Consider the following 22,523-nt stretch of genomic DNA (forward strand, 5'->3'; position numbering starts at 1 on the left):
CTGCTGCCATTTGTCTTTCTTCCTTCTGCCAATCTTCCTTTCCAAACTAATCTAGAAATTGCAAAGCCTTAAATAATGTGTCCTCTTTCAAATATGCAGATAGTGTGTGTTTGTGGAAATAATGCTGCTTATATCTTATTATTTTTAAAACTTTTTATTCTGAGGCCAGCAAGATTTGGCCTGGTGTCCTGATTAGAATATTGCACAAGGAACAAGGTCAAGCCCTCATTATGCCAGAGAACTCATTGTGTGACTTGGGCTTGTCTTGCTCAGTCCAATCTACCTTGTAGGCTTTGAGTTGAATGGAGAAAGAAATGGAATCAAGTTCACCTCCTTAAGCTCCCTGGAGGAAAAGGGGAATATAGATGTATAACAGAACTAACAATATCCTCTTGCAGGCGTCCACTGAAGTATCAGGAATGCTGTTACTGACAGCAGCATATTGTTGCTAATTAAAGAGTTCCTTTTTTTATTTTGGGTTGTGCCTCACTCGCACACAAAGTCACAAGCACTCCAAGATCAAAAAGAGGAACCCATTAATTAGCAGCATTTTGCAGTTGTTGTTGTTAGTGGTGGTGTCATTCCTGCTGCACTTGAAGAGCTCTGCAAGAGAATCCTGCTGCTATGATCACTGTGACCTAGTGGGCTGCACAGAAAATCTGAGCCTGAAGGATTCCGCGGCAGACATAACCGTTTCTGGCATGTAGTTCCAGTATCCTTGGATCGAGCCTTGATATCTTTGTTTATATGAATCTGAAAGTATATGTCCCATGCCTAATGTATTGGCTGTTTCTCGTTTTTCCTCATTTGGTCAAACATCATTTCCTTTTGAATCAGCTTCGACTTTTGACCCTCATTTCCAACATTAATTAAAGAAAATGGTTTTGAAAACTTCTCACAGTGCTGACTAGAACAGTTCTGTTACAACAGTAGCTGAGTCCTGGCTTCCAGCTCCACCTTCATGAAGTGACCTTTCTGAATTAAGGTTCACCACGAGGGAATCTTGCTATAGGGGGACACAATGGGAGACTCACCTTTCCCTGCAGGGCAAACAGATGTCCAATTTGCACAGCTAGCAATAACATTTCTGCTTCCTGCTGCCACAGATGGTCATAAAAGTATGGACGCTTCTCAGCATTTCCATTCTGTGGCAGTAACCCAAGCAATTCTTGTGAGCGTTCTTTCCTGCCTATATTTTTCCATCACACATCTGCGTAGTAGTTTAGACTATAGGCTTTACAAATATCTGTAGAGTTAACTGAGGTAAATATTCTAATGGAACTCACGTTGCCCAGTTTGGTTTTGAGGTTTACTCTAAACATATTGAAATATCTTAAAAACAAGCACACGGCAAGGCAGTGTATTGGCCTGTGAGGAAAACAAAAAACAAAACCATGTTCACAGTTGGGCAATACCTTTATTAGGACAAACAGAAGACAGTACAGTACAAGGTTTTGTGTTGTCCAGAATGCTTCCTCAAATTAGGGGTGATGCAGAAAAGTCAAGTGGATGGGGGGAAGAAATAGACAAGTCCTAAAATTATGCCTGATACTGTGACTATGAGGTATGAAGTTGAATTGTCATTTTGATTTTGGGATGCTTGAACTATACGGTAGCTTATCACTTGAAATAAGTATAACACCAGTGCTGAGTGTTTGCGATGGGTGAGGGAATAATTTGAGATAGGTAGTGACATATTTATGTAATGAAGGAATTGTTTGGTGGGTGAATTCAGTTCCAACTTATGACAGTCCTTCTTAGGGTTTTCTAGTTATCAAGCGTGCCGAGATACCTCACCTGTCCCTTATTCTGTGGGCAAGCTGGGACCATATCACTTGCCTGAGGCCACAGAGGCTGGCTCTTCTCCCAGGAGGTAAAGTGAGGAATCAGACGTGGCAGCCAGGTGTTCCTTGGTATTGTGTTAAAGAGAGCCCGAAAAGTAGCTCTTCAGTAAGGTCTTCCAGTTCTAGCTTGAACGCGTCTGCTTTGGTGTCCTTATGCCTGCAGTGCTCTTTGTCTTCCATGGCTCATGAGACCAGTGTCAGTAACGGAGGAGCACCATGAATCATGGGCTAGACATCTCTTGCGGTGACTTAGCACACCGTAGCTCTGCTGACCAAGCCCCATCCCCATCTTCAGATACTTCATCTTTTGTTTCAGCAGGTTGTGGTGCTGAATAAACATAGCTTGTGTGTATGCTATAAAATGAACCTTATTAAATCAAGACATGGTGCAGGGGGGAATGAAGTTAAACCATTGAAAAAGAACTACGAAACTGTATTTCAGTAAAAGACAAGAGTTTACTAAACATTGGAAATGAAGTGATTAAATTGGCTCAGGCAGTTATATGATCTCCTTTGAACCCATCTTCAGGAATGTGAAATACGTCTGCATCCTATGATCTCATTGCTTATAAGTAGGTTTTAGTGGCTAATTTGGTATCCCCGAATATTATGCATCTGCTTCCCTTGACTCTCATCAATAATTAAGATTTGCTGCAACTGAACATGGAGTACTTATTTCAATTATTAAGGAAGCCTGCTACTATCCTGTCAATTCTATTGATGATCCTTTGTGGTTTTACCTTTTTTCCCCAACATCTTCCAGGTTATTGAAGGGAAGCTGGCCCCATTCCTTGGGAAGGTCATCAAATTTGCCACCTCTCACGTATACAGCTGCAGCCTTTGTAGTCAAAAAGGATTTATCTGTGAGATCTGTAACAACGGTGAGATCCTCTACCCATTTGAGGACATTTCTACAGGCAGGTAAAGAACAGTCATGCATGCATTACCGTTACGTTCTGTCAGGAAACTAACAGAAGGGATGCAAATATAACCAGCACTACTTCCTTCCCTACTGCATCCTCTTCTGAGGGCCTAGATCTGATGTGACCATCTTTGAACTGAGGAAAAATCCCATCCTACCAGAAATAGTAGTTGTTATACAACATTGTTATTGTTGTTTCCACACACACACTGGCTGGGAGATGGCCAGGATTATTTTGTTAGTTTACTTGGTTGAGAACTGTTTTCTACACAGCCAGGAGAGGATAGCTATGTCGGTGTGGCCAAGCCCAAAATTTCTGGGAGATACGTTTTTTGTGCTGTTGTTTTCTGTATCCTCCCCCTGGGTTTGTTTTGTTTTAAGCTGAAACCAAAGCCCAGCAATTAGATTAAATGAGATTCATCCAGCACATGTGCATTAATGCTACATAAGAAAGCAGCCCAATAATTTGCAGAAACAGCAACTTCTTTCATGGGAAGCTGAATGAAAAGAGACCAAAACTATGATTAAGGCTACATGGAACAAAAAGATCCACAAGAGTGGCTAAGGATAACAAAAAGAGCAAAATTATTGGTGGTAGACAGCAGTTGGACTACCTGGGCTGTATCTTAGGACAGAGTGCGTGTAAGCCCACTCACCCTCATCCTCCATACAAGTACAGTGGCTTAGCATATCTGCATAATATACATTTCCATCAAAAGAGCAGAGAGCAAACTGTTAAATTGCTTAGCAGCACTACTCCTTACTTCTTCCTAGTAATGTGTTTGTGTAGCTTGTCTGCAGAATATTTAAATAGTTACTCTGGTGTTTACTGTGTACAGTGGTGCCTCGCTAGACAGTTACCCTGCACGACAGTTTTTCGCTAGACATTGACTTTTTGCGATCGCTATAGTGATTCGCAAAACAGTGATTCCTATGGGTGAATTTTGCTGGACAATGTTTGGTCCCTGCTTCGCAAACCGATTTTTGCTAGACGACGATTTTGACAGCTCCCTCCGCGCTCGCAAAATAGGTGTTTTCGGGACCTAAGCTTCGCAAGACAGCAATTTAAACAGCTGATCAGCGGTTCGCAAAGCAGCTTTCCTATGGCCGATCTTCGCTAGACAACGATGATTCTTCCCCATTGGAACACATTAAACAGGTTTCAATGCATTCCAATGGGCAAATGCTTTTCACTAGACAATGATTTTGCTAAACAGCAATTTCAGTGGAACGGATTATCACTGTCTAGCGAGGCACCACTGTATTGAAATTCATATGCTAAGCAGTGGAGAATCCTAGAATCTTTTAAAAAATTATTTACAATAGTTTGTGCAGAAGATATAATTTCAACACACATTGTTTTCTGTGCAATAATAAAACATTGCAATTTGCAGAACCTACCAATAATACAACCAATAGTAAAACTTCTAAAAGGGACATAAGATTTTTCCTAAAATCTTAACTATCTTCAGAAAAATTGTAGTGCTTCAACTTATGCCTGAAAATAATTGCATTTTTTGGTGTTCATGGTGGCATCCAGGAACATTTTGTGTCTTTATGATTTTATTTGATTACTATCTTATCCTTCTTCTGACACCCTGGGCAACTCATAAGATTTATTATTAAAACGCATGTATAACATTTTCTTCCTTTGCTAAGTGGAATGGGGAAGGAGCAGCAACAGATTGTCCCTGAACTGATTTTAACCCTTCTTTTTAAAATGGGCTCCAAAGTTAAGATTGCCAATTGGACAAGATTTTTTTCTTTCTTTTATATACTACTACATTTGATTCATGCTTAATAAACATTCGGTTACGTGGGTTTTGCTTATAATTATCTGTTATTCTGTCCTGTGCCTTAATCTCTTCTCCGTGCTTCTAGCCAATTATAGAACAAATTCCACGTTTAAAGTATTCTGAATCTTTAAAACGTGGAATTTGTTCTATAAACACAGCCAAAGAGCCTGAAAAGCCCACAACAACTATTCTGAATCTTCTTTCTTTTTCATCTTCAGTGTGAGTCTGTCCACTTCTGCGCACTCTAAAATATTCTTGGTTATATTTTCTTCTCTTGGTACTTCTTCATTTTTCCAGTATTGTGCAAATATAATCCTAGCTGCTGTCAAAATGTGCAGTGTTAGATATACATTTTTGTCTATCAAAGTTCTCTGGCAAAATACCTAATAAGAACAATTCTGGTTTAAAGGCTGTATGTTTTCTAAGCATTTTAACCAGCCATATGTATATTTTGGTCCAAAATATTTTAGCTTTTTCACAAGTCCACCATAGGTGCCCAGTTTTTGATCACATTTCCAACATTTACTAGACATATTAGGAAACATTTTTGCTAATCTAGCAGGTGATAAATGCCATCTGTAGAACACTTTATATGGATTCTCTTTATATAATGTCGCCATTGTTATTTTACAGTTTCTATTCCAGTTTATCTAGCTCAATATTATACCCGGAATTTTTAGCCAGATTGTGGCATTGGTGCCTGTTTTTGCATGTCTGCCTCTGAGCAGGTAGGATAGGAACACCTCATAATGGCTTCCTTCCCAGTTATTTTGCAGCTGCCTAAAAAGGGCAGTTTTTGCAAACACAAGGGTAGATCAGCTGCCCAGGACCCTGTTGAGCAGACGGGTGGAGTATAAATTTGATGGATGGATAAATGGATGTCAGGCTTCCAGAGAAGTAGTTCCATTAGTCAGCTGTAATAGGAAAGTCTGTAAATTGTCTTGTGTGCCACTTTGAAGACTAGCAAACCGAGTTTCTGTTGGCGTTTTGCTTCCAAACTCCTTCAACCAGACATGGTTTTGGAGAATGAGATTTTGTTATCACTAAACAGCTTTCATTACTATTTCATTTTTAATATATTCCTTGTAGGAGAGAAGGATAGGCTTCTTAAGTCTGAAATTCCCAGCTGGTTTAATTTATATGTATGTGTGATCTTGAGGGGAGGGTGTACACACATATATACAGTTTTGTGAATGTAGTGGAAAAGAGAATGTATAGGAAAAGAGATTCCATCTGAACATTAGGAAGAACTTCCTGACGGTCAGAACTGTCTGGCAGTGGAATAGGCTGCCACAAAGGGTGGTGGAGTCTCCTTCTTTGGAGATTTTTATTCAGAGGCGGGATGGCCATATGTCGGGAGTACTTTGATGGGGGACGCATGGCAGGGGGTTGGACTGAATGGCCTCAGTGGTCTCTTCCAACTCTGTAACTCTTCTGACTCTAGTGAATAGCCCATGAAAATATTAATTTTCTAAGACTTTACCCCTGAATTAAGATGGGAATAAATATTACCTCACCTCACTGTATTGTATACTTTGCTGGTACCATACTGGATTTGTTACCGCCCATCCACATGAATGCATTCCGCGATGCTAAACATGAAAAATAAATAAATGGTGCTTTATTTGTGGTTAAATCAGCACAAGTTTAAATTCCTGATAGAATTTAACCATATGAAAAGGTATTTTAAAAAGCAAAGCTTCCCAACAATAAAATGCACTGATGAGGCCTTGTTTATACGATGCTAAAGATCTCCTCATCCCCAACCCATTCACGGAATTCTTGGATTACTAGAAATCTGAGCAGAGCTGCCTCCTTGGTTTGTGTGTTCTGTCACTTGTGGGCCACTGCCCTGAACTTTCTGCTTACCAAAGAGGCACTCCCCTTGCTTTTTTAGAAGAACGTGCAAAGCAGTGAGTCAGGTGATCCTTGGTAAGGCATGCCTGGATTGGATTTTTAATATATTTTTACTTTTTTTTTAAAAAAAAAAACTTTTTTAACTTCCTCTGATATCATGAAATCCCTCACAGAGGCTAGCAAAGTGGACAATTTCTGCTAGGAGAAAAAGGGTTTTCTCTGGGTCTGCGTCCAGATGCAATTTCTCAAGACCTGTCTGTCTGCCACTCTGAGACAGATAAATCTTCCGGGAGCTGGGGGACTGGAGCCCTCCTTAAAGAGCTGGAGTTTCCATTTGCACTCGCCTGTTTGCTTAGCATTCATTTTTTTGTCAGTCCTTGAGCAAACAGAGCAAATACCTGGATAATGCACTCATCTAGCTCTGAATACACATATATTACATACCCTTTTCTTGCTAATCAGCGTGACACATTCCTTTGTTGGCCAAATGGTTCCAAAACAAACACAATCATTTCACTTAATTAGCCAGGGTTTGTGGGCTGTGCCTGGCAGGCTCCTTACATCCTGTCCAACAATACCCTGACCCCCAAGTTTGCTGTCTTAACACTGGTATAGAATGCTTGCAAATTCTTGCCTTTTCTGTTTGTTTGATTTCATGTTTTTCTTGTTGTTGAGGTATTCTTCTTTCAATTTCCTGGGACTGGGTCTTTGAGTAATTTGGTACAAAGTCTAACAATGTAAGAAAGAGTAACGTGCACATAGTAAATGGGTTGATTTCTGAAATTTATATTAGGGCAGTACCTTTTCTCAGGCTAGTGAAGAAGAAAAGATACATGCAGGGTGATAATAGTGGCATCTGTCTTGCCAATGCCTTCTGCTGTGCCACCCACCCACCCCAAATTCCTGAAATTATGGATCACGTGCTAATAATGTGGAGGAACAGCACTCTGCACATCCTGAAATGGATGACATTGTAGTTTTGCACAAGTTTCAGGACCAAGACTTGTCAATGAAATCTTCACCTTTTGAAGTGAAGGTTTTCTCAGAGAACAGCTTTTCCTTGGTAGTGTAGATGTAGAGAAGTGTTTAGGAAGAGGAAATGCCCATCTGTGCTACTAGTCAACCTTGGGAGACCTTCTGTTGCCAGATTCTTGAGGATTTGCTTTCTTCCATTTGCTAGTAGGACATCTGCAAGGCAAGAAGATGGTGTGGATTTTGAACTGGCCAACAAGATCCAGCCCCTTACCTGATTCATCTTCTCTAGGCAGTCTTTCTGTCTTATTCAGAGGCACCAGCTAAGTAGTTTTGGAAACTCCACCAGCTGATGACGTTGCACCTCTAGTGCCCCTGGTCCTATAAAGTTTGGCGCCAGCAACTGCTCTTTCTTTTTTTGGAGGCTGCTGTTTCTTCAGCTATTTCGAAAAGAACCTGCCAGATGGAGCTCCTGCCCTTCACCTGCTTTGTCTCTGGATCTTTGTCTATTTGGACTGCAATGGGCCATCCATCTTCTTATTGGCTGCCACTTTAGAAATATGAGAAAGAAGAGGACCCAAACTCCAGTGCAGAATGAAAAACAACTGTATTAGTTACAAGTGAGAGAAAGAAAGAGATGCTCCTTGCACCAGCCTCCAACTTAATGGCATTTTGCTCCTTGTGTAACAGACACTTTCCACACAAACATTAAAATCATAATCTCATGTGTGTGGGATGTCACAGAGAAATGTGTGTTTCATGGTTAATATATTTTAAAAACAACTCTATTGCACATTCATGAATTCAGACCACATGGAAAATGAAATAATCTGTTGATGTGGTTCATTGAGTACCATCCTGAGTAAATTTCAGCCAATAATCTTTATTCACATATATCCAAGCTCACTTGTGCATTTGATGAACCCAGAACTGGAAGGACTTTTTAAAGAAACGCGGCATAGACACAGCAACTGGTCTAAGTTCACCACAAAATGTATGTGAACAAATGGAAGTAATTAGCTCCAGAACAATGGCCCATAGTGAACCAAACAAGTTTTTTTTTAACCACAATATATTTTATAGAAGAAGCAAATTGTTTGGTTACTATGCCAACTTCCTAAAATTTGAATTTGACCAAACTCCGGGAGGCAGTGAAAGACAGGAGGGCCTGGCGTGCTCTGGTCCATGGGGTCACGTAGAGTCAGACACGAGTTAACGACTAAACAACAACAACAACAGAGACAAGACAGAAATATGCTTTCAGAGTTTAAGGAGCAGGGAGATTGTCCAGGAAATGGCAAGTCTTCACTCAAAAACCCTGGGAAATCTGTGTGCGGCAAATATGTCCAGCAAATATATAAGTAACTGGGCCAGAATAAAAAACTCATATGACACTGCATCCTGCAAATCACATCTTCCCACCGGGGGGGGCATTTTTGCTCTTAGCTTATTGTTTAGTGCAGTGGTTCCCAATCTTAGGTCCCCGATTTTCTTGTACTAAAACACCCAGAAGGGTTCATCACTACCCGTGCTGGCCAGGATTTCTGGAAGCTGTAGTCCAAGAACTTCTGGGGACCCAAGGTTGGGAACCACTGCCTTAGTGAGTTGGAGCACCTGGCTACAGAGCCAGGAGTTTGAATCCCCAGTGTGCCCCCTGGGAGAAGAGCCAACCTGGCAGCCTTGAGCAAGCCACCAGTACTCAAAAATACTTTATACCTAAAATCCTCTGGGCAGGGTTGCCATCAGTTGGTATCTGTCTGATGGCATGTAGTTAATTAAAAAGTAACAAGCTTTGGCACAAATGGAGGCTAGCTGGAAAGCCATACTATTTCACCAGGAGATGAAGTTCTAGCTGGCTGTACAAGGCAGAACTCTGTCAAGGTGTTCCAACCAGGAAGGGAGACAAGGAACTGTCTCTCTGGAAATGTGGGCTAGCTTCTTCATAGAAATACTGGAAGTGGGGGAAGCTGTTTCAAGGCAAGGACAGAGGACAAAATATTGGGGAGCACTTTTCCCCCTACCTTGCCAGTTGAATTGCTCCATGGACTAGCATCATATGAATAAGTTGAGCACTAGTCTCCACCTTCTTGCAACTGCAGCTGCAATCCTGGGAAGCCAAACATGACCAGCTGTAGACAAAACTGAGTATGTGTATGAGACCATAGCTGCTTCTCTGAAAGTCTTGTCCTCTGTCATCTTCAAAGCAACCAGTGTTGTCTTCACAATGCCATTGTATTTGTACACAAAAGGATCTGAGAAGAGGAGGATAAAGGTACATTAATAATGAACCTCCTTTGTAAATAAGTATCATAACAGATGGGCCTGAGGGACACCCATTTTTCCAACGCAGGTGTTTCTCTTCGCCATCACATGTTAGAGAGTTGGCTAGCGCAAGACAGAGTGGGCAGACAAGAAGAGGGTGTTTGATCCTTTGGTTGAAAGGCTGAGTGATTGTTGTAGCCAAAGTAAGACCACACAGCTTTGTGTGACACTCCAGTCCTATTTAGTTGTTATACCTGAATCTTTGTAGAGCTAAATGGATGGTGAAATGGGGCTGTAAACATAAGCCCCATCCTTCTATCTGCACACAAACACACGAAATATCTGAGATCTTCCTAGGTTTAACAGGAAGGTCTGCAAAGAATCCTGTAAGGGCATTTGACACTTATAGGTTCCTCTTTTGCATTAAACATTAAGCATGCAAAGGTCTTCCCAACTTCTGGGTGGGGTGGAGACATAAGGGGCAATGCATATCTGCTTCCCCTTGTTCCCACCGCCCACTTAGTAACGCCTGAATAGAGCTTCTGGGGAAGACTGAGTAGGACTTCTTGGCTGCAGTAAGAAGCTTCAAGTTTGGAGAGTGTCACTCAAGTTCATCTTTCATTCTCCTCTTTATTACCTTTGGGCTATAAATGAAGTCTACAACATGCCGTTAACAAAGTGCTGAAATTCCTGTTTCCGAGCCTCTTTAGCAGTTGTAACTTTTAGGGTCAGGGATGAGGAAAATGAAGATTGCTTTGAGATGGCAAGACCATAAAGCTTTGCTGAATAAAACCTAAGGTGTGTCTAATCCACCCTTCTTTTCCTGCGCCAGCCATCTAGGTGCCACTTCAGGACATGATGACTGTAGCACCTTCCTGCTCATGTTCGCCACCAACTGCTTTACTGTTGGCTTAGCACACTTAACCAATTTTGGCACAACTCATGCGTTGCTGCTGCTATTGGCGGGAATACGCAGGCATGAGGGCTAGTGGCTGTTGAGAGTCTTCCCCCTTATAAGTTCTCTTTTAAAATTGTCCAGAACGGAAGGTATTTCTAAGCCCCATTTAATGGATTCCCATTGTTATATCCAAAGTAGTCCACATGGTTAAAAAAACATTAAGTGATAAAATATAAAGTATAATTAAAACAATATACAACACTTAGAAACAGCCTCAACAATAACAATCACATAGTCGTAATCATCCTTTTTTCTCCTCCTTTTATCAAGAAATGAATTGATTACTGATGATACAGCGGAGGGGCTTTTTCGATGGTTATTCTTTTGCAAATTGTTTGGTGTATTTATTCTTAATTTTAAAATCATTACTCTTATCCCACCCCATACAGCCCCCTGATTTAAAGCATCTGGTTAGCAGTGGCAGGTGTGTTTCACTTTTCCATAATCCTGCAGGCTTCCATTTCAACAGAAATTCCTGATAAGCTTTTACATTCTCCAGTTGACTGAGAGGAGTGATCAAAAGAGGGGAAAGGGAGAGGCCATGAATGAATGCAAAATGACATTCTCATCAATCATTAGTCCCAGCAATTCCCAAGGAATTGTAAATCACTAACGAAAGGGGAATTAGCTTGATAAAGTTAGCATTAGTGTCAGATGTGGATGATTTAAAAATTTTAAGCACCACTGTTTTCTTTGGCTGTCATCTCAGCTCTCTCTGGAGTTGCCCACATGTGTCCCAAACTAGTAAAGAATGGATAACGTGTTTAAGCTAAGCGTGTAAAATCTGTGAGAGATTTTCAGATTAAGCAAGTGGTAACAGCTGCAATCCTGCATACTGTTAGACTGTTTAAATCCCATCCACTTCAATAATCACATGCCAGACTGCAGCTTGAATGCTGTCCTGCTGAACTCTATGAGATGGACCCAGTGCTTCTCAGCCAGCAATACAGGCATCTACCAGTGACACACAGACGTTGACTAGGTGGGAATGCATGGTTTCCGTAACAATGACTAAGAATTTGGTCTCATTCAGTTTCTGTCTCTTTCTGCAAGTGTGACATATCATCTGCCATGGATTATCCACATGTGATCATTTGTAGCAAGTCCCAAAGAAGTAGCTATGTTCTGTCTTGACATGTGGGGGAAAGAAAAAGAACAGACAAAATAGCACTTTAAAGATTGACAGTTTTATTTAAGTCTAAGCTTTTGTGGATCAGAATGCCAGTTTTTCAGATTCTGGGGAAGTGGATTTTGGCTGATGAAACCTGGCACTGAAATAAACCATTTGTCTTTAAAGTGCTCTATTATTGTGCCCCCCCCCCAGCATGTTGTAATCTTTCAATCATTGCTAGTTGATAATTTGGGACACTCAGTGTTTCACCTAATTCTTCCTGCCTGTAATTACTAATGGAATTATCACATTTAATTTGTTAATTTGTGTTTCCTCCCAACAACGCCCTAAATAACGGAACCTCTGCAAAGCAGAGTCCATCTGAGCTTTTTGTTTCTGTCATGGTGGGATCCTAGTTCTTTGATAGAATTACTATAGGAGACATAAACTACAAGAGCTTGGTTTTTTTCTCTCTCTTTTTTTCTGACAGCCCCTTCTCATGAGAATTTAACAGGGCCTGCTCATCTATCTCTGCATAAACCTCTCTTTCTGTGGCTGGTTTTCCAGAGTCAAGACAAAGCTGCCATAGGGAAACCCAACTCTGGGAATGTATTCGAGTTAACACCTAAGTTGCCTGATGGAGAGGCAAGAAGCTAAGAATTTTAAAAAGATCAATACATATCTGCTTTTGTATTTCTAGGTGTGAGAGTTGTGGTGCTGTCTTCCATTCGGAATGCAAGGTGAAGGCTGTGCCCTGCCCCAGGTGTGTGCGGAGGGAGCTTCAGATGAAGCAGAAGTCTTTCTGGAGAAGGCTCAACATGGATGAGAGTCTGGAAGAGGCTTGCAACATGTTTGAACTGTCTTATCAAAACACATGAATTGGAGGAGCAAGTGAGCAAACCTGCTGAGGTTTCTTCCCTGAATAGGGAGTGAATGTTTGCAAGTCAGCATGGGACTGTCTGCACTGCCAGAGATGGGCTGGTATTCATCTTTCAGGGCTTGATTACCTGGGGCCAAAGGTACTAAGAAGTCTGTGTGAACCAGCCGGTGTTAAGCCAAATGTAGTTTACTTGAAACATTTCCTATTCTCTTTGCAGTTATTGTGAGAAATGTCTGATTGCGTGTATTGTTTATTATTAGGGTTTTGAGTGGAAAGAAGTGGTAAAGCTAGCAAACATGGCACTGCTATTTAAAACCCATTGACTGCTTTGGACAAGGTGCCTATGACCTGGTGTTTGTAGGGCATTTCACAGCTTGGACAGCATTTAGAAACAATTCCCTGCTTTACAAAATATTGACTTCTCTATAGAACTACATCTAGATACAGTAAGTGTATAAATATATAGCAATCATAGAGCAGATGTTAGTTAAATCTTACATTACTGTTCCTAACTTCTGGATAAATGGCTCTGTGATCTATGTTTGCAGCTTTGCATCTGCACAACATTTCAATTTCATAATGAGACAATAATTCACATTCCTGTGATTTCTCACATGTAATACGGTGAAGGACTCAAGACTGAGTTCTATTGCTGTTAACAAAAGCGTACACTGCTTTTTGCTTTCTTGGTGATAAGTTGAGGCATCCCTTTCTCTTTCTGTCATCTTCATCCACAATGATAAAAGGGTGAATTACTTCCTGTTGAGCTTTCCACAAAGCTGAAGTTTGTGGATCTCTGTTGCTCTTTTCCTTGAGTTTCTCACTAACAGGTACAATATATAGGGATACACAGAACAGCAGCCTGAGTTGCTGCAGAGCACAAATGCTGCTTCAGTGCAGCCTGAAGGAGAGACGTATTCTGAACATGTTGCAGGAACTGGGATTTCTTGTGCATTTCCCCATTCTGGATTAGGAAAAGAAGCTCAGCGCTCTGATGACTGCAGATTGGACATGAATGTTTCCCTGACAATGTGTTCCTCAGTGGCATTTACCATAGAAATATGTTTCATTTTGATGCCCCTATCTTCAGCCCAGTCCCATGCCCCATTCAGTAGTCTCTTTTGGATACCTAAGAGCAGAGACATTTGTTATAATTATTTGTCCTGATCCAAAGCAATGTTGTGCTCTTATACAGGCTTTCCCCATCAGATCAGTGGAAAGTTCCAGTCTTCGCCTTTATTAGACTCTCTCTACTAAAACAGAAAAGTTACAGAAGAAAGAGGGCCTTTCATGTTTTTAAGTAGTTGGAGGGTCAGGGGCACTGCCTAAGCACAAATATACAGTAGATTTAATGAAAATTATAGACGTTCCCTGTGGAGTTTTGTGCACCTATTTTTTAAAAATTATTCATAGGTTACACTTGGCCATAAGGCTAAATTGTGGGAATGAGCCTACACAAGCCTTAGTCACACACACCCTCCATTCCCACATGGTGAGGAGGGGGAGGCTAAGAGTTTTCACTTTCTTTTTTGATCTATCACAGTTTAGCAACCAAACTCAAACACACATTTGTCTTAACTATGGCATACTGAAACAAGCCAGCTTTGTTTTTGAAGCTGGTTTGGGTCAATAGACCATAGTTAACATTTACCACATTTAGAGTTAGGGCATAATGCTAAATGGTGTAGCTCAGTACTTCCCCAAACTGGTAAACACCAAACCCTAACCCCAGTTCTTGGACTGCAACTCCCAGAAGCCTTCATCACTAGTTGTGCTGGCCAGGGTTTCTGGGAGCTGCAGTCCCAGAGCACTGGTGTAGTTAATCCAAAAAGGAAGTAGCTACTAATGGAGGTGAAGGGGATGAGGAAGGATGGTGACATTGTCCCTATAATATTGCTATATCCAAATGCAGCAAGTCTCTGGGATTTTTTCATTCAATATCTTTATAATTTCTATTGTTTCTCAAGAGCGTGTAAATTGATGAATACTTGGTTACCCATTTACAGGAAGCCACTATGTAGTGATGTAAAAATAATGAGTATCTGCATGTATACCTGTCTGTTAACCCATGTAGGTTTGCTCTGCTGCCACCCTTCCCTCTCTGCATGGCGGTCTGATGCCAATGTGTTAGATTGTAATTGCGTTTAACACAACAAATATATTTAAAATGGAAGATCCTGACTAAAACAAACCTCAATGTGCCTGTTAAACATGAAGGTAATTTTTTAAAATCTAAAACTCAAATGTTGCAGACTAGAGATGGGGGAAGGCAAATATATAACACATACAAAGGATAAAGACGATATTTGAAATTGCACATGCTGAAATATTTCTCTATTTCTTTCAAGAAAAGAATGGCAGGATAGGGGTGTTCTTGATCGTGTTGTATTTCCATCAGTCACTCTTGTGTCTGCATATACACGTACTGTATGAATATATATGTATGAATGTGTAATCTAGGAAACTTGTTTCATGACAGACCATCAGATTGTGAAGTTATATTTAAATGGTCACCATTCACAACCTTGTAACGGATTACATTGTGTGTTTTACTCAGTGATTCAGGAACTCCATACATGGATTCAGGTAGAGGTGTATGATACTTGAAAATTGTCACATCTGAAACATCTAGTTGGAGAAGGTAATATAACATATGCCATTGGCTTGGGGCAGTGGGGGGGGGGGCAGGGCCAGGCTGAGACACCTGAAAACCACAACTGAGGTGGAATTTGCTATTTTTATTTACACACTGTTGCTATTTCCTTCTTCTCTTTCATCATGGAAGCAGGAAATAGCAACTTGTTGACTTAGATTTTGATCTGCTTTTTGTGGAATTTATTCCTGGGTGCTTTCTTTCTACATGCCAGAGAGCAGAATTTTGTTTGTTCCCTAATATTTTTTCCACAGTATGTGACATATCCTTATCCTTTGAAACTAAGAATAGATAGCAGCAGCCATCACATGTACTGCAAAGGGAACATTGCATAATTTTTAAAAAGTGCAAGCCTGTACTTTTTAATTTCTGCATTACTGGTGGGGACATCTTTCTTTCCAACAGGAAAAATATCTCTCTCTGATTCTGGAACAATCTTTATTTGCTTCAGGACGGTTCTGGCTTAGTTTGAATCTCTGCATGAGAAGAGAGAACACCACACCTTGTTGGGTTTATTCAATTAACAGGGTTTAGCTCCCATTGACGTGCATGTGAAAAACAGTTATACAGCAGCAGTCAGAGCTTGAAAAAAATTACTTGGTTGGGTTACAGTTTCCAGAATTCTCCTCAGCCAGCACAGCTTGTGACTACCATTGTCTTGAGGAGCTGAGGACTTGCAATTGAAAAAAGTAACCCTTCCAAACTGGTATCAGTCATTTGAAAATTCACACAAATTCCTGTCACAGGAATGACCTTCTGTTGTATGTTAAGAAAACAGCTTAAAAACAACAACTATCTCCACACATCTCAAAAATCTGCCCCAAGTGAGCATGTATCGTGGAAGTTTGACATCTCCTTGCAATGAGGAAAATGTTTGTGAAGCAAACATCCCCTGTAGACTGAAGAGACAACCTGCATATTTGGCAACACTTTGGATATTTTACATTTATTCTCTGATTGGTTTATTGCCATCACTGCTTTTGTCTTTTGATCTTTGCAGGTTCTCTGATAAGAAGTTGTTTTTTGCATTGCTGAAGCTAGCTGAATTTTATACCTGGCAAATGGGGAAGAGGAGTATTCAGGTCTGCCCTCTTTGCTGTATCCCATTTTATGCATTTCACTAGTACACATTGCCTGCACAATTAGGAGTTGTTTAGTAATCCCACCTCTGTCCCACAAACAGGCGCTCCTTTGCTGCCGGTGAGGTTGAGAAGCTGACCTGACTGTTCTTACTGTACAGCGTATGGGCTATTCACTTGCAGAGGTGCAGGGCCCCAAGTGATGTATCTTTTGCAGGGGTGCTTATTTCACTGTGGCTTTGGCGGAACTGCCACTGTCATTAAACAGAGCAAAGCAATGATCTCAGGTAGCAGATGCTAGGCGCCAGTGGTGGCAGTCCTTGGACTATTTCTCCCAAGTTGTCTTAAATGTTTGCTTCTGTGGAAGGATATAGAAGTGTGTGTCTTGAATGACTTGTCCTGAGCTCCCTAAACTAGCCTATTGTCCATCCAGTCAATTGCCCATCAAGTCAGCTTCCTTACCTAGGATTCAAAGGGCTACCATCAGCCTTGGGAAGCAACGTGTCTTGTACTATATATAGCTCCTAGGGACCGGTTTGCATGATACAACATACAGTATAGGACCTTGCATAGTAAAGAAAACTGGAAGACCACGTGACTCTTTGGAAATGCTACGTGACTGTAGAGTGGAGAAGCCCACAAAATTACTTTCTGGTCAGAAGAAGTTTCCCTCTTTTCCAGTCAATACAGCCCAGTGTTTGCCATGTCCATTCTGTGTACCTGACGTTACTTCTCTCTACTCCCATCAGATTCTAAGGAAAAGGAATCTGCTGTTTTCTCACATGAGAAAACCAGTGGGAAATTATAACCACAACGTTGCATAATCCTGATCAGCTACTTGAAAGGTGATGTACAATACGACCCCCCCCCCCGGACAATGGTGTCGTCTACTTTAATCAACTGTGTTCCAACTCCAGCGGTATCATTTTGTTGCTAGGCTTTAGCATTTTTTGCTTCTTTGAATTAAAAGAGGAAGAAGAAGCGGCGGGGGGGGGGAGAACCAGAGCTGTCATCAAGTATGAGAAATAAGGATTTCCTAACAAGTTTGTTTTGACAGTGTTGTTTGGCACCAAAGTCCTCTCTGTGTCTTTCTACCATTTAATGGCTGTGATGCCATATCCTGTCTGCTACACAAATCCTTGCAACAAGAATTCAAAGTTAGAATCACCTCAGAATAATGTGGGAGACAGCATTTCTGAGGGAAGGTTTCAGTCTGACTCAGTTCCATGAATGTTAATCATTGCTGTAGCAATAGCAAATTGAAGGCAAATGAAACTGATGTAACAATCACTGAATATATTTGCATATATTATTATACAAAAACAGAAATATTGCAAAGGTGTTTTCTTCTTTTTGTTTACTTTGTCCTGTGGTAAACAGAATTACAGTGGTGCCTCGCACAACGAGTGCCTCACACAACGATGAATTCACACAACGACGCCTTTTTCTGTTAAATTTCCTGCCTCACACAGCGATGTTTCCTATGGGGGATTTTCACACAACGATCTCCCTTTTCGCTCCTGTAAAAGTGTCTTACAATGTTTGGAAGCTGTTTTAAATGATTGCAATGGTTAGTCCACCTCCTGAAACCTATGCAAACTGATTTTGGTGTTGTTCTGACACTTCGTTAATTTATGAAGATTTTTTGAATTTTCTCCATTGGAAACCATTGGATGGTCTGTCTAATGGTTTCCAATGGAAAAAACAAAAAATCATCATAAATTAACGAAGTGTCAGAACAACACCAAAATCAGTTTGCATAAGTTTCAGGAGGTGGACTAACCATTGCAATCATTTAAAACAGCTTCCAAACATTGTAAGACACTTTTACAGGAGCGAACAAGGACTTCGCAAAGCCATTGAAATATATTGAGTCGGCTTCAATACATTGCAATGAAGGAAACATTGTTTCACACAGCGATGTTTCCTATGGGGATTTTCACTCAGCGATGGCAATCCGTTCCAATTGGAATGGATTAACTGGTTTTCAATGCATTCCTATGGGAAATGGTGTTTCACAGAACGATGTTTCACACAACGTTGATTTTTTTGGAACCAATTAACATCGTTGTGTGAGGCACCACTGTATTAGCCTTTTCTGAGAGAACACTTGTAGCTTGCAGTTAATCAGTAAATGCTGACTGAGCAGTATTGAGCAACAGTTACTAACATCTCTCGTTAACCTGTGAAAAGCTTATATCTTTCTTATCCTTTCTACCATATTTAATTGGTATGGTTATTATTTATTTTGTTGCTTGTATAACAGCTAGAAGCCTCCTATTTAGGAACGTTTTTCTGCATTTAGAAACCCCAGTCTGTCCACAGAGTTTTCCCAGAGCAAATTCCTAAAGCATGGATGTGTAGCAGCCTCTACTTGTAATCAGCCTGTGGAGCAATAAAGGATTTTCAACATTAGCTATGGGTAAACAGTACCACAAGAAAAAAATCTGGATGAACTTTCAGTCCTGAATCCTGACCACACTGTTGTCCAGTAGCACTCTTCAGGAGAATCAAGTGGTAAATGTCTCCTGTGCTGTTACCACTTCTGTTCCAGTATTTAATGTTTATGTATTCTTCAGTCTGAGAACAAAAACTACCTTGCCCTTAACGTGGAAAAATAGTTTGGGGGAGAAAGATTTGGGTAGCCATTTCCCCAACATGATATGTTCCCGTGTAATTGAAGGTGGGAGTCAGTTTAAACATATGGCTTGAAATGGTGCACTTGGAGAAAAATAAGTAACAGTTACTTCTTCAGTAACTTGCTTTTTCAAATCTGATGATACACACAGAACCTGTAAGTTCTATTAAAGCCTTTCTAAGTTGTCTTCTGGTTTTCTCCTGTAGATTTTTCACTCTTTTTTTACAGTGAAGACTAATTGCATTTTTACTCTGTCTTTTTACTAATTTGCCGTGAGGTCTTTTGACCCCAGGGAAATTACCTGGGAATAAACTAGGCTGACTTGAAACCACAGATATGGCTGGCTGGGTAGCTCTGTGGGTTGGAGTACATGGCTGTGAAGCCAGGGGTCAGAAATTCAGTTCTATATTGTGCTTTGTAGCTGTTCCTCATGCTACATGGCCCAGAGCACCTCCAGAAGAAGGGAATGCTAAACACTCCTAAGGACTCTACGCCTAGGCATCTCTGGAAATGATTGGCATAATTTAGATTTGAATAGGCAGTATATTATTAATTAAGCACCGCTGAACTATATGATGTGAATGCAAGAAACATTTGTGGTGGGTGAATCTTAATGGGATTTACTGATTTGATGAGTTTAGCATTTAGCTTGTAAGCCATCAAGCTTCCCTTAGGTCTCTCTGGTACCATTTGATACCTTCACCTGACAAACAGATCCTTTGCCACTACTCAAGATACAATGGACTGCATGTCAACAAGATCTGATTCTTATTCAGTGCACACTCTCTTAGGAGTATAATCAAGCTGATAAGCTTTCTTATATCAAGTCAGACCTTGTCATGGAATAGTTGCTACCCTAATGAGCTGTGGCCCTCCAGAGTCTCAGTCCGGAGTCTTTTGCCAGTGTAGTAAATGACAGCAATTGAACCCAGGATTTTTTGCATTTAATGTATATGCCTATCACTGAACTGTAATTTTTTTCGTGCATCGTTGTTCAGTGTGGAAGACACCAGTGTTTTAATATTAACGTCTCCATTTCGGTCTTCCAGGTGAAGACTTGGGTAAAGAAGAATGGGAAATGTTTGAAATTTTGGAGACACTAGCAAGCTGAATGGATCAACCTACTGTAATTAGGTGGTAGCTTTGTTTGGAGGACCAACAAAATAGATCTTCTTTCAATACTCTTTTCAAGAAATGTGAATGGTTTCATTTCCAGCCACCATGATTATATAAAGATTTTTTTTTTTTTTTAGTATCCTGTGATGGGAGATGTGAAGGATGCATTCTTTGGCTGATTTCCTGGACTAGCCCCAGCAAGACTTACCAGCTAGAAAATGCAAAAAATATGCTCTTGCTTGAGAGATAATGAACACTGCCTGGTGTAATCTCAATCACCTGCCAGAGTCCATTAATCACCTCATTTTTGTTTGTTTACCCCTTCTTTGCCAAGAGCAAAGGCCTTTTCTTAAAAAAAAGAAAGAAAAAAAAGAATGGCAATTGTACTGTAGAGCCAGCTTATACATTTATTGTTTTTTGAAGGTAAGAGTAGTGGTGTGATCCAGGATGCATTGGTGTAAATCTCTAAATCACAAAATCCTTGTGATCTCACCTGTTTGTTTTTAGTGGAAGGAACATTGTCATAGTGTTGAGTATATAGCTGTCCCTTCACATCTCTTGCAATAATAGAAGTTGACAACTAAACTCACTGGAAAGCAGGATCACCTTAATACTAGGAGTTTTTACACCATGCACCATTCATTCCTGGGATTTGCTACTGCAAGATGTGGGGATGACTATTGGAGATTAAGTAGTGATTATATTGTTAGATGATGGTAATGTATTTTATGGTTGTTGATCTTGATGAGTGTATTTAGGAATTAGTCAGTAGTTATATTTGTTAGCCAATCCAATCCAAAGAATAGAACTAACAACCATCAAAATCAGAGGATCAACAAATTATCAAAATAATTTAGCCCTGTTTGCAAAGCTGGGCATATGAAGGAGCCATCTTGAATATTTTGGGGGGGGGGTGTTACTGTATTTAAAGATAAATTAGAAGTGTTCATTTAAAATGAAGCAATTCAAACTTGAAGTTGTCTCACGCGTATATTATGTAGAAGTGTGAGCATGTGCCTTTTTTGCTTTGCATAAGTCAGCTCCTGCCTAATATCTTTACCCAAGCTTTCATTCCATGTTTGTACATAGAAAAGATTCATCATCAAGCATTCTTCTTAGGAGCTGAACTGAATCTGATGATAAATGTATTTATGTATTTGGGGAAGCAGTTTCAATTTTGCTTGTTTTACTTTGTCATGCATATGTTGAGCCAGTATCTTTAATTTATTATTACACATTTTGTTGTTTTAAACTGTATGTTTAAATTGTTTGCTACCCAATCAATGTTCTAAGTTTGTTAATATTAGTAATACATTCTGTATTAATAGTGGCACTCAAATAAGTTAGGATACATTGACAGTTTATCTGAATCTGATTCCCTTACTGTACAACGCTGTATGTGTCTGTTCAGAAGTAAGTCCCATTCAGTTCAAAGGGCTTACTCTTAGGTAAATAAGTATCTTACCTATATTCAGTATCAGATAGAAGCCTAAGTTATCCAGGACATGTAGCTAAGAACCACTGGTCCCTACTGTATAAAATGTAATTCAATAAATAGCATAATACAAACATGTCACCTCTGGAATACTATTGATTGAAACACTATCATAAGAGAGTGTTGTGTAAAAAAGGCTATGATCCTAGTTAAGGATTTTGAAGTCCCAATGATTTTAATTGAGAGATCTTAGTAACTGTTTTCCTTTCTTAATCAATGGGATTTCAAAGAGCTTAATTTTCCACGAATCGTGACCCAAGTAATTGGTTCAAGCCTTGTGTTTACCTTTCCTGAACACAGTTTAGCCTGCTGGTAGAAGCTCTCTGAGGGACAATAATTTAGTTCCAGTGTAATTTTTCAAACTGGCTTCATTCGTCCAGTAAACAGTGACTTGGATGCAGTGGAACCTTCTTTGCTGAATTGTTTTCATGCCACCTTTCAAATTCATTTACCTCACATCCTATTAGCTTGTTTGATTCATGCCAGTTATTTTTCCATAAAGTTATTTTTCCATGAAGAAAAGATCCAACTACACCAGTTTGAGTCACCAGAAAGAACAGGCACTAAAATGCCATGGTGGGAACCGTCTACCAGCTTTTCACATTATAGAAAACAACAGGAGCAGTACAAACAGGAACATTTTCATAGTACCGTACAACACAGCACAATACAGGCCACTGAAATACAGTTCAGTATACAGGGCAGAGATTTTGAAGATAGAGTTGGGGTGGGAGAGCAAAATAACAGTTTGGGTCCACTCGTGGCATAAGAGGAAACATTTTCATGGCCTACCATTGGCTCACTGACTCAGGTAGAATCACACCAACAAGGGGGAGCATGAGGCACTCATGCTGACCAAAAGTTTTAATGAGGATAGTTGAGGTGGAAGCAGGCAGAAGCAAAGGAAACACCCATTGCTTTTATGTTGCTGAATGATAAC

General features: G+C 40.3%; 1 protein-coding gene and 1 long non-coding RNA gene across 4 annotated transcripts in view; one reads left to right on the top strand and one right to left on the bottom strand.

Moving 5' to 3' along the window:
• PLEKHM3 (pleckstrin homology domain containing M3) overlaps nucleotides 1-21,659 on the top strand; it is a 109,292-nt gene extending 87,633 nt beyond the window's left edge. The window contains exons 7-9 of one of the 3 annotated variants that reach the window (XR_002299387.3): nucleotides 2,608-2,765; nucleotides 12,423-18,851; nucleotides 20,022-21,659. Coding sequence is in view for 1 of the 3 variants with exons in the window: in XM_020780722.3 (XP_020636381.2) it covers nucleotides 2,608-2,765; nucleotides 12,423-12,600 (336 nt within the window). In the remaining 2 variants the exon portion in view is untranslated. Of the gene's footprint in view, nucleotides 1-2,607; nucleotides 2,766-12,422 lie in introns of all 3 variants that reach the window. The other 2 variants (XR_012080606.2, XM_020780722.3) reach the window with 2 other exon arrangements.
• Nucleotides 422-11,593, bottom strand: LOC144584098 (uncharacterized). Its single transcript, XR_013538147.1, has 2 exons — nucleotides 9,413-11,593; nucleotides 422-7,607 (listed from the first exon to the last, which is right to left on the bottom strand). It is a non-coding gene; the product is annotated as an uncharacterized LOC144584098 (long non-coding RNA).
• Nucleotides 21,660-22,523: the final 864 nt, after the last annotated feature.

The sequence above is a fragment of the Pogona vitticeps genome, chromosome 1 (assembly GCF_051106095.1).
Source record: "Pogona vitticeps strain Pit_001003342236 chromosome 1, PviZW2.1, whole genome shotgun sequence".
NCBI lineage: Eukaryota > Metazoa > Chordata > Lepidosauria > Squamata > Agamidae > Pogona > Pogona vitticeps.